The sequence below is a fragment of the Aquila chrysaetos genome, chromosome 10 (genome assembly GCF_900496995.4).
Source record: "Aquila chrysaetos chrysaetos chromosome 10, bAquChr1.4, whole genome shotgun sequence".
Classification (NCBI taxonomy): domain Eukaryota; kingdom Metazoa; phylum Chordata; class Aves; order Accipitriformes; family Accipitridae; genus Aquila; species Aquila chrysaetos.
The window spans coordinates 43,762,272-43,774,875 of NC_044013.1; the positions used below are offsets into that span (position 1 = coordinate 43,762,272).

At 40.7% G+C, this 12,604-nt stretch overlaps 1 protein-coding gene across 6 annotated transcripts in view; it reads left to right on the forward strand.

Annotated features, from left to right (window-relative positions):
* The window catches only part of PITPNM3 (PITPNM family member 3), a 139,874-nt gene that overhangs the window by 70,445 nt on the left and 56,825 nt on the right, over positions 1-12,604 (forward strand). For 5 of the 6 annotated variants that reach the window (XM_041126770.1, XM_041126771.1, XM_030027704.1 and 2 more), the window contains exon 4: positions 1,786-1,833. The exons of the other annotated variant lie outside the window; for it this stretch is intronic. In XM_041126770.1, the coding sequence (XP_040982704.1) occupies positions 1,786-1,833 (48 nt within the window). The remainder of the gene's footprint in view (positions 1-1,785; positions 1,834-12,604) is intronic. 6 annotated transcript variants of the gene reach the window in all.

A 12,604-nucleotide genomic window follows, 5' to 3' on the forward strand; every position in this document is an offset into this window, starting at 1 on the left:
AAATGAGCTTCAATTCTGTAGTGAAAATGGCTTCACTTTTCATCAAGAGCTGTTCTTTTGAGATGGAGAATTTCTATCTGCACAGCCATTTAAAGCTGTCATGGGAAGGAGTTTTATTCATGCAACTCGTTGTCTTCCAGTCATGTTGTAATTCATAGAATTGCGTATACAAGCAGTTCAGAAGGCTGGTCTGTGCTCTTGACACGGAGGCCTGGTTTTTGCTTTTAGCTCTCACATTCCTGAGAGCTTCACAGGTTCTTCCCAAGGCAATGACTGATAGCTGCTTTGCCTCAACAATTACTCTCCCTGTGAGGTACTGCAGATAATACTTCTTCCCTAATAAGCTGAAAGCAGGTAACAGTTGTGACCCAAGCTCTTTGGCAGAACAACAGTCAGTGAATTGCCCTGGTGAGGATCTGAAAATAAAAAAGTTTGTATGTGAAGTTTGGGAAATGGCTAATTCAAATAATTTTCATTCCTCAAAATCAGGTAGCGAGGTGGTCTCTTTGCTTGCAGTTTCAGCACAAAGAATGGAGAAAAGCAGATTTCTATGCTGTATATTGTAGAGCCTGTCACTTTTTCTCTTCTTTTTACTCCCTTTAAAAGCCAAGTTATCAATTGTGATAGCTGGAGCATCTGAAGAAAAAGGGAATTGTGGCAGACCTCTTATGCTGCATCCACCAGAGGAGTTAAAAATTATTATTATTTATTATATATAAACCCTACTGGGGTTTAGTGTAACAGCATTTTTTAATTCATGAGATGAGGAACAGTGCATACAAGTTCTATAGTCTTAAGGCACTGGGCAGAAGCTTTCACTGAACACAAGAAAATCAGTGGGCAGGCAATTGCAACATGTGTGCTGTTTTATTCGCGTATCATGGAGTGCCACCAGCTTCTCTGGTCCTTGTCATTTGACCAGTCTGGTCTTTGTTTCCAAATACATAGAACATAATGTTGCCTCTGTTGTTTATTCAGACTGTGTCTCAGCAGAAGAGTGCCGCCTCTATCGCTTGTTTGAATGTACTCAAATGGTAGGTAGGCTGCAGGTAGAAGGGTAAATTTTGCCTAGGCCTATGAAGAAGGAATCTAAAGAAGGGATGGAGAGATCTGTGTTCCCATCATAGCTCTGATGCTAGCTGTGGGCTGGTACCATTGGGCTTTCATTTCTGTAGTGGTGGAATGATGGCAAAAGTGTTTGCCCTCCGTGGTAGAAATGGCTTGAGTGCTGTAGGAGGCCTTTATCTATATGCACAAACTAATGAAAGGCCCTTCTATTCCTGTATCCTTGTGTCTCTGTATTTTAGTTTTTGTATTTAGATCTGAGAAAATCCCTTTGGACTGGCAACTTCCCTTGGACAGGTGGACTGTGGGAGGGAATGGAAGGACAGAGACGTTCTTGAAAACACTGCTAATTAAATATTTGGAATAAGAATCTGTTTTGTGTTGCTAGATAAGTTATGCTAATTCTTAGTTATTTAGAGATTCAATGGGTAATGCTACAGGTAATCAAATAGATTCCTAGCTACAGTTTCATTGCTTATGATGCCTTTCTTGAAATGAAGAGTAAAATCTGGCTTCTAGACTAACCATTTTGATGAATAAATTAGAGCAGTTTTCAAGTGTGTCATATGCTGAGCTGTTCCCACTGAAGCCAATGGGAGTTTTAGAAATCAAGGTAGTGGTCAATTGCAAAATATTTACTGTAATACAGTAGAAAAAGTAAAGAGCTTGGTGTTTATGTAAAGCAATCATGTTTCATATTGTGGCTTTTTCCTTTTGCAGGTGAAGAGTCTGCATTTTGCTCATCTGGCTTTCTACAGGAAAAGCAACGTGAGTTGAAGTTCTTACCATTTTTCTTTGTACCGAGGCTGTTCAACAACTAGAGATAATAATAGAATAGAAATTTTAACCAACACAGGTCTGGTGTTATGTTGAGAAGGGAGTTGGGTGTGGAGGGATGAGGATTCTTTTGAGTTTTGTTTTAAATGTATTTATTTTTAATGTGGATTAGGAAAATGTACCAAGAAAGTGCATGTAACATTATTTAATGCATTAGATAGTGCCTTATAGCATTGTCTAGGCTGGCAGAGGTGGAATATTGGAGGGTGAACCTGCTGGTATACATGATAGCTCATACAGGACAGTACAGTGTGGCTTGATTTGAAGTGTAGAAGCCTTCAGTGCTTTGTGCTCTGGACTTCCTTTTCCCATCTCTGCTTAAAGAGAGGTATACTGTTGAAGTTTCTGAGTGCTGTAGGAATTAAAAGTAGTGTCATGCTTGGCATTGCTAGGGTTCCTTTGCTGCTGGTGCCCCACTTTAAAGAGTGTATACATGTGTCACTGTGCTGTTGATCTTGCCACAGCAAGATCAAGCTTTTGCATTGCTTGCTAAAGAGAGCAAATTGGCTTATAGAAATGAGTGATGTAATGAGGGTGTTTTCTTTCATCACAGTTCTCTCTGGGAACAATTGTCGGTTGCCCTCATTGAGTTCACAATGAAACGTCTCTTCGTTATTCCTGCAGCTGTGTTCGTAAGCACGTGCTGTCACTCTGTGCCAACCCCTTCCCCTTTGGAAATCATGCTTTGGCCAGCTCATCTAGGCTGGTTGGAGAACTGGAGCTGAGGAACACTTGCAGCCTAGATCCTTAGCTAAACCCTGTGTGTTGCTTCTACTCCAGTGCTCCATAGTAGCCATGTACAAGATCTGGTAGCATGTGTGTGTAAGACTCATTCAATGAAGAAACAGTGTGGAAGTTAACACAGGCACTATCTGATGTTGTGTCTTCCGGAACAGGATTGGGCTCAGTAATGTATGCCATTATTTTCCTCAAACGGTGCAGTTTGCGAAACTGCATCTGCAGTGTATTACAATATTCTTTATCATTTGTTAATAGAAAGCATATGTTACAGCCTTCATGTGAACATACTTCTCATGATGGATTTGTCATTATAAACAGCTAGTAATAGCACAGCAGATGGCAAGAAATGGCATAATTTCTCATGGAAGTGGGATAATGGAAATAGCAGTTTTCTTTGGGGACTGTCACCACCTTATGCTTTGTACCTAAAGCAAGTTCTCTTGTTTTTATTCTAAATTCCTTCGTAATTAACATGGCAAAATACTAAGGATGTTTGAAATGATCTAGGAAAAAAAAAAGAGGACCTGGATTGATTCTTAATGCAGGTTTGAACTGTACCTCATGTTCTCAGAAGTTTGGGAATGATTATGTGAATTCTTTTCTCCTAGATTCAAGGTACTTATTTTACTTATTTTTTTGTCACGGATTGAACTGATGCTTTTCATGGCTGATTTGGGGTGTTGAATCACTGTCTGAGCTTTTCCTTTCATCTGGCTCTCCTCTCATGCTGATGGCTGATCTTGAGATCTGATGTACTCCACATGAAGACACTGTTTGGGCAATGAGTTATTTCAGGCAAGGCTATAGACCCACAGCTTGCTTGGCGTCTCTGTATGTCACTGATGAACATGTGCAACATACACCAATTCCAGTGGGAATTTGAGTCCAAAACAATCCCTGCCGGAGGTGCTGGCTCATTGGTATCTGTGGTAGCAGTCTGTGTTTCTGTCTCCAAAAATACTTGGTACATCTCTTCCCTAGTCATTAAATCAGTTGGCTTGGATGGTAGCCACTGTTCCTGAATACTGACTGCTAAACTTAAAAGCAGTATAATTTCTGTTATGTGGTTGCCCTTAATTTAGGACTGTGAGCTGTCTTATAGTTCAGCATCCGATCAGCAACAGGGTAAGTGTCAGTTTCTGTTTTTACTCACCTCCTTCACTTTAATTTGTTTTGGTACTGCGTATTGCTAAGAGCCATTTAACTGCTTAGGGTAGTTCTCAGTGAGCTGGTACGTGGTCCAGTGGCCATCCTGAGAAAAAAAGCTTAGTAGTTCCTGCTGTTTTTTCGTAATGCAGCCTTATGTTTTAAATGGTATCAATTGATAATCTCCCAAAAGAGAGAACTTTTAATATTCATACTGTTGACATAGTTGTTTAATAATGAGGTCACCGTTTCCACATGATAGTTGAGCACCTACTATGATCTCAGCTAAATCAAATTATTCACAGTACTTACATTTGGCCACCTGTTTTAATTAAGGTTACCAGGTATTCCAGGTTGGCCAAGTTAGCCCCAGATTACAGGATGTGTCTCCAGGATGCTATTTTGTCTCAGATTTTCATCCAGACATGGGATTTTCTGGTTTCAGTTTTCAGATTGGGTTAGAGAGGGTTTACTCTTTCTCCAAGGCTTCAGCCTCCCTCTCTTGCTTTCTCTCCCCCCAAAGAGAATGAGAGCCATGTATTCTTTTCATTTGACTTGTTGCAGTTGGAATATAATGGCATTAATTTTGTTCTCTCAACTCATACTTCTGTTGCTAATACCGGACTACAAACCTGTAGAAAGTTATGAAAGGCATTTGTCAGAGCCTGGATTACAACTCCTGAGCAGAGCTTATATTAAAATGTCAAGAAATTTCCCTGGGGAGGAAATGGGCAATTGAACATTTTAAAAATTATTGTTGTTATTTTAATGAAAGTACTCCTTCCTCTTTCCCTATTTCAGCTGCTGCTGTTCCAGAATGCTGAATTAGGATAGCAGAATTACTCCCCCCTGCATTCAGTGTGTGGTTTTGAAACTTTCTGCTATTGGAGAAGCAATAAAGATTTGAGAGCTAATAAATATCTGCATATTTCTGAATAAAGAATAGGCAGAGTTGTGCTTCTAAAAAGTAATTTTTGACCATACGTTTGTTAATCAGTAGACTAGTGAGGTTTTGAATAGCTAGACAGTAATTACTTTCTTAGCATTTGTCAGCAGTGTTCTTGTAGTGTGGGAGAATTATTGGGTACTAAGGGTTAGCTTCTGTAACGTGTAAAAGCATTCTGATGATATGCAAAACCTTTATCTGTATTTCTATTTCATTTGTATTCCTGCTTGTTGGTTTTGTTTATTGATTTTCTGTGTTTTAAGATTCCAGTGCATAATCTAGAAAAGGACAGCTCAAGCTTAGGGAAGGCGAGATCTGAGTAACACCACTTTCACCCTACAAGAACCCTTATTCTAGTTGAGATAGATTTTTCAAGTAGACAGAGGGTTCTGCATGCATTTCCTGTTTTTCTTCTCTGGCAAATGAAATGTTAGAATACATGGCTCCACGTAGACTGGTCAGATCTCATTTTCTGAGTACTGTACTTAACAATATGGGACAATGAAAGGAGGGTGGTATAATGATTGTAGTGAGGGCCAAGAGCTCCTGCTATGAGTCTTGCTGAGCAGGACAGAAACCAGACTCAAGATCTTTTTGATGTCATATGATTCACCCAGACGGCTAGTGAAGTGTGAGAGTACCCTGGCATCCATGTAAGGTAGGAAGCCTATACAGGTCTGTTGTGACGTATGTATTATACGATGTGCTTTGACAATGTGCAATGCACTGTTACCAATAATCCAGGAATTTTTGCGTGATTTCTACTATGTAGCCTGTGGGAAGGACCCATGTTGCAGAAGTTCACGGTGAACGTGTCTCCTGTGGGAGGGACCCCATGCTGGAGCAGGGGAAGAGTGTGAGGAGTCCTGCCCCTGAGGAGGAAGGAGTGGCAGAGCCAAGGTGCGATGAACTGATCCCAACTCCCATTCCCCATCCCCCTGCGCCGCTGCGGTAGGAGGTGGAGAATTTGGGATTGAAGCTGTGCCCGGGAAGGAGGGAGGGGTGGGGGGAAGGTGTTCTAAAATTTGGGTTTATTTCTCATTAGCCTGCTCTGATTTGATTGGTAATAAATGAAACTAATTCCCCCAAGTCGAGTCTGTTTTGCCCGTGATGGTAATTGCTGAGTAATCTCTCACTGTCCTTATCTCGACTTATGAGCCTTTTGCTGTATTTTCTTTCCTCTGTCCAGTTGAGGAGGGGGAGTGATAGTGCAGCTGGATGGGTGCCTGGCATCCAGCCAGGGTCAACCCACCACACTTAGGTACCATAGAAGCATACATTGAAACAAAAATTTGATCCAAACCTTACATCCTAGCCAGTAGTTCATTCTTTGTCTGTTTCACTAGTCTGTCCCAAAGTGGGTTTACACTATTTTCTTCCTTTGTATCTGACAGCCTTTATGAGTGTGGTAGAGTGTTGTAGCTTAAATCCATCATGTGCCATGCATTTTTTTCTTTCTCTTTTCAGTGGAGTTTTATGTGCAAGATAGTTTTGTGATTTAGCAGAAATTTTTTTCTTGTTCTTTTTGTTTTGTTTTTTCTTTTACTTTTTTTTATTGCCATGCTACTGTACATTCAACTCTGTTCTCTGACAGGCAGAGCGTTTTGCGGGGGGAGTGAGAGGTGTAAAGTGTTGTGATAGGCGAGTTAATTCCACAGTCTTGGACTAGCTCCGCAAAAGATGCTTCTGTCTGCAGAGGCAAGATTATTTACCCTTTTAGAGGGAGGTCATGGCACCTTAGAAGCAGAACAACTGATTGTGACTTTTATATCCTGCCATGTTGCGTGGGCTGAGGAAATGTCTGGAAAAAAAGATACTAGGAATTTGCATTCTGACTTGTAGCCTGCAGGAAACCAATGCAGTGATATTAGGCCAAGTTCACTCAATAGCATGAAAAATTCACTCTGCTCAGTTAATATGAGCCAGAGCTGTGTACGGTGGCTCAGCAACTGTGTCTAGATTGAGGTTTTCAAGTGTTTTGCTCCCAGGAAAGCATTAAAACAAAAGCTGGGTTTTTGAAAGCTCTCAGTGTGTTTGGAGACCTGGTTGCTTTTGTAAACTTGGACATTAGGACAGCAGTTGGAACTAGCCACTACTGCCACCTACCCACTACTGATTAGTTAGTTTGAGTGCCTGTGGAGGAGCTGACTTCCTTGAGGAATGAGATTTCAGGATGTTCTCCTATTCCTATGTCTCTCCTTGTGCCAGATTTGAGATGCCTAGCGGACTGTAGCTGGTGTGTTTGCAGGTTAATTAAAAAAACAAGACAAAACAAATGTACAGAAAGTTTTTAATCTTATCCCACCCTGACCTTTCCTAACTGCATCACTAGCTGTTACAGTGTAAGCTATTACAACCCACTGGTTTCTGACTCTGTGTGGGATTTGAGTACCTTTTTTGTTACTGTAATTTACATAATGATACAATTAACATGAATTGGTATAATGATGGTATGAATCAAGACAGCTGGAAAAATCTGTAAAATGTTGATAATGTCATCAAAGAGGTTTGGTCCAGCAAAACTGTGTTCTTATTTTACCTCATTAAAGCCCTTCCAGTAAATAGTAAAACACATAATTTCTCTGTAATAAGTTTCATGTCAGTGCCTAATTAAATTTCTGTCATTTTCTCTAGTAGGTCATGCTGTCCGTTTCTGTCTCCTACAGAGCTTTAGCTGCTGAATAGTCTTACCCTTTATATTGTCATCATGACAGAGAAGGTCCCCCAGTTATTTAAGTCTTTGATATTTAACCTAAACAATGAAGCTGAACCTATGTAGACCCAAAATCTGATTATCTTCCAAAGTGTATGATCAGCAAATTTCTTGAAATGCCACATGCCTAATACTGCCCCCAGCCTCCCCTACTGTGGGACTGCTTTGAATTCAGGCAGGTTTGTTTCTTTGGGCAGCACAGTGCTGAAGATCTATCCGCTGAAATTCCGACTTGTGCTGCAAGTCAGCAAAAAGCCACCTGGTTCCCCTTTGCCTTTTTTTCTTTTTTTAATTTGTTTAGATCTCCTCATTCTTTTTATGTTAAAACTTTACATCTAGGTGCAGATTTTCAAAACAAGATGGTATACATTCTAATGTTACTACAGCCTGAACTTTTGGCAGCATAGCAGTGTTCTGAAGACAGTTAACTGTGCACATTAGTATGTCTGAAAGAAAAGAATACCTTGTATGCTTCCCTAAACTGATCTGTGTGTCATCATTTCTGTAATCTCTAATATTGCAAGTTGATACCATGCTTTTTTTTTCTTTCTCAGCCAAAGTGAGAAAGCAGTTTTGAAAGAAGCCAAATTTTATGATAGAGGGCTACTTTAACAATAGAATAGAAATTGTGATTAAAACAATACCCAGAATCCTAGTGTCCAGTTGTCTATGATGTTTTTGTGTGTGTGAGTAAGGAGCTATCCTGCAGCCTGGCATTTGATGCATTAAGGAAAAAGCAAACCACCCTCTCTGCTTTCTAAAAGCATATCTTTAGAACAAGATTTTCAAAGGAACAGCACACAAATAATCCAAGGAAGTATTTTGTCTAGTGCATTGCGCTGTATAGATAACTGAAGAGGTTTGTGAGCATGTGATCAGGAGTCCTGGGTTTCCTTTTTCAGTATTCTCTTGAAGATAAATATTGTGGTTCACTATAAGGTGGCACCTCATGGCCCTGAATAATCCTTTTTTGTGACACAAAACTATAGTAGTTCTATCTGTAGTACTGGTTCTGTTGTGAGCTTAGGTGTTAAAAAATGGACACTTCTTCATGTGATGACCTTCAGAAAAAAGTGACTCTTCTGGACAGGCTTTTGGAAACAACACTTTTAATTAGAAGCAGCTTTAAATTGCAGAGACTTCCAGAATAGAATTGCATTTGGTGGAAGTTCAGGGTTTATGGGTGTTTGTTGTTGCTGTTGGGTTTGTTTTCTGGTGTTTTGGGTTTTGTTCTTGTATTGTTTTGCTTTATAGAAGTATTAAATGACTATCCTTTAAATCCTTGCCTGCCAGAATGGCAAGAATAATTACCTTCCTTTTAAATATGGAGGAATGTAGCCACAGAGGTTAAATAAATTTCTAGTGGCTATAAGGAATGATAGTCATAGAATCTGCTATAGAATTAGCTCTCAGTCCTAATGCAGAAGAGTAGAGAGTGTTCGAAATGTGTTTTGGACTAAATTGAGTACTTTTAGAATAACCTGGCCAGACCCTGGGGTCTGGCAGGCTGCCTATAAACATACGTGAAATGGAGTGGAACCACAAAGAGGATGTGAACTCAGAATGCCAAAAAAAGAAGTAAACTGAGTCATCAATAGCATTATGTGATGGATTTATTTTCTTCTGACATGCTGGAAGAAACAGAGGAAAATGTTTTAAATCCAGAAAGCTGTCAGTGAACTACTTTGGTATTATTATTTAGTACAATCCTCTCTCATTAATTCTTAAAACTTGTATCTGTCATGGAGGGAGGAAGGCCTCCCAGTTTTTCTCAGGACAGCTAACCCTTGTGAGATGAGTAGAATTTTAAGGCTGTAACACTGCAGTCGGCTGAAGTTTTAAATTATAAATTTCTGGTGTTGCCATTCAGAAGGGTTTCAAAGCCTCCTCCTCCCCCCGTGAGAGGGAGGAGGAGGTGTTACAGAGATAGGAGTATTCACATCTTGTCTGGAATTTCATCGCTGTCTGTAGAAGGGAAAAGCACATTTGCCCTCCCCAAAGAACTGACCGCCACGACTTCAGCTGAAGTAATCCCCTTTCAGTGAGATGTTTCAATATTTAGCTTCTCTGTTTAAGGCTACTGAGTTACAGGAATAAAAGGTGTTATCTAAAGAGAGCTTGGCACTTTTAGCTTGTAATTGCTTTCTTTTAAAAGAAAGGCTGGCATAGTTTGACCATGCCATAGTTCTCATAGAGAACTTTTGCTGGTCTCTGTTGCTTCTCACTATGTGAGAGTGGTTTTACTTAGGAAGAGGTTGAGATGCTGGACTTAGCAGTAAATCATGGTAATTTTGCCATTTTGGCACATTTTAATAAATGGTGACTAATTTGTAGCTTATAATATTCTGTATCTTAAAATGAAATTAATATTCTGGAGAACAATGGCATATAAAGTAAAGAAGCAAGCATTGTGAAATGAGTAGGAAAACTCATGAATAGGAGCACATTTAACAGATAAAGCAGAATGCATCTCTACTGGTCTAGGTATCACTAGAGTTAGTATTTCAAAGGAAACTGATTTGTTGTTCCTAGCTTAATATTGGTTGGTTCGTAGATTGCTAGCAGACTAAACAAATAAAGTCAACTTGACAATGTTTTAGGTGTTAAAGTCTTCCTCTCAGGTTTACTTGTATGCATTATGTGTTTACTGTCTTAAGTAAAAAGTCACTGCTAGGAAACTTGAGATTGTAGCAGAAGCAATCACATCATAGACATTTTAAATTCTGAATGGAAAACCATCAGGTTTTAGTTTTGATACTCTCTTCTTAGCACCTTTTAAAAAAAGCCAGCTGAGTGCTGTAAAACTGGAGTTTTCATAATACTGCTAGAAATTCAAAGAGACCATCCTACCAAATACCTGGTTTGTGGGTTATAGTGGCCATCAGGTACTGATTTTTAAAGAACTGCTATGTTTTGAAGGCCATGAAAAACCTAAATATTGTGTTCCAATGTCTCCTAATTCAGAGAATGACTGAGGTTGGAAGGGACCTCTGGAGATTTTATAGCCCAACTCCTCTGCTCAAAGTAGGGTCATTTAGAGCAGCAGATGCTTAGGGCTACGTCCAGTCAGCTTTTGAATATCTCAGAGGATGGAGATTCTGTAACTTGCCTGGGCTTACCCATTCCAGTGTTTGACCACTCTCACAGTAAAAAACTTCTTTCCTATATTTAAATGGAATTTCTTGTGTTTCACTTTGTGCCCATTGCCTCTTGTCCTTTCACTGACTATCATGAAGAGGACTCTGGCTCCATCTTCTTTACTTCCTCACGTCAGGTATACACATTGATAAGATTCCCCCACATACCCCAAGCCTTCTGTTCTCAAGGTCAAACAGTACCGTCTCTCTCAGCCTCTTCTCATGTCAGGTGCTCCTGTCCCTTAATCATCTTTGTGTCCCTTTGCTGGTCTTGCTCCAGTGAGTCCATGTCTTTCTTACACTAAGGGGCCCAGAACTGGACACAGCAGGGCAGATGTCGTCTCACCAGAGCTGAGTAGAAGGGAATAATCACCTCCCTTGACCTACAGACACTCTTCTTAATGCAGTCCAGGATGTGGCTGGCACTCTGCTGCAAGGGCACATTGCTGGGTCCAGGTCAACTTGCTGTCCACCAGGATCCTCAGGTCCTTTTCTGCAAAGCTGCTTTCCAGATGGCTGCTCCCCAGCTTGTACTGTTAAGTGGGGTTAGTCCTCCCCAGATGCAGGACTTTGCATTTCAGTTGGGTGAACTTAATGAGATTCCTTTTGACCCATTTCTCCAGCCTGTTGAGATCTTTCTGAATGGCAGCACAACCATCTGGTGGTTCAGCTACTCCCCCCAGTTTTGTATTGTCTGTAGGCTTGCTGAGAGTATACTCTCTCCCATCATCTAGGTCATTAATAAAGATGCTAAATGGGACTGGACTCAGTAGTACCATTGGGGTACACCACTGGTCACTGGCTTCTTGCTGGTCTTTGCGCTGCTGATCACAACCCTTTAAACCTGGTGGGCTAGCCAATTTTCAGTCCATCCCACTGTCCACTTATGTAGTCCGCACTTTCTCAGTTTCTCTATGAGGATCTTATGAAAGACAGTGTTGAAAGCACTACTAAAGTTGAGAGAAACAACATCCAGTGCTCTCCCTTCATCCACCATCATAGAAGGCTATCGGTTTGGTTAGGCAGGATTTTCCCTTTGTAAATCCATGCTGACTACCAGCAGTCACTTTCTTGTCCTTGTGTTTAGAAATGAAGCACAATGGCCAGTAGAATACCTCTTAGAGACAGCAGCAAATCAGAAGTTTGATGTTTTTCTTCTTGCCTCCTCTTTCTTTACCTGAGAAATCAGTGTTCCAGGATCTGATTGCAGAACCCTGTAAGCTAAAGTGTGAGTAAGTGGGCTTCAGTGTGTTTTTTGCAAAGCTTTGCTCATCTCCTCTGGTGTCGATGTCTCATAAATGCTGTAAGAGACAGGAGTATGGAACGTTCCTTCAATTTGTAAGGAAGAGATTGGCCCCGTGTATAAATGTGACAATGAAGCTGACAACAGTGCTAATCAAATGTCATCCTACAGCTGTTTCCTAGGTAACTAACACATGCAGCTGGAGAAAAAAGACTGCATTATGAAGAGACCAGAAAGATTCTGTAGCAATTCTTTTCAGTGACTGAAGAAACACCGGGGGGGGGGGGGGGGGGGGGGGGGGGGGGGGGAAGTGGGTAGTGCTATATCATCTTCAGAAGTTTTATAGAATAGAATAGAATATTTTCCATTGGAAGGGACCTACAACGATCATGTAGTCCAACTGCCTGACCACTTCAGGGCTGACCAAAAGTTAAAGTGTATTATTAAGGGTGTTTTCCAAATGCCTCTTAAACACTGACAGGCATGGAGCACCAACCACCTCTCTATGAAGCCTGTTCCAGTGTTTGACCACTCTCTCTGCAAAGAAATGCTTCCTAAATTTTGCTTCATAAGGCCAGACAGTGGACAGTCTCATGTTCTTAAAGCTGTTATCGTGAATGTTCCACCAATTACAATGAGTTGCTGTCCAGCCAGTCTGCCTAAGAAGTAGTCACAAGCGGGTCATTGGGTCTCTTTGGTCATGCTCTGAAGTCAGTGCGGAGACTTTCATTGTTGTGTTTATAACAGAGGATGCTGCATGCATGATCCTGTTGTGA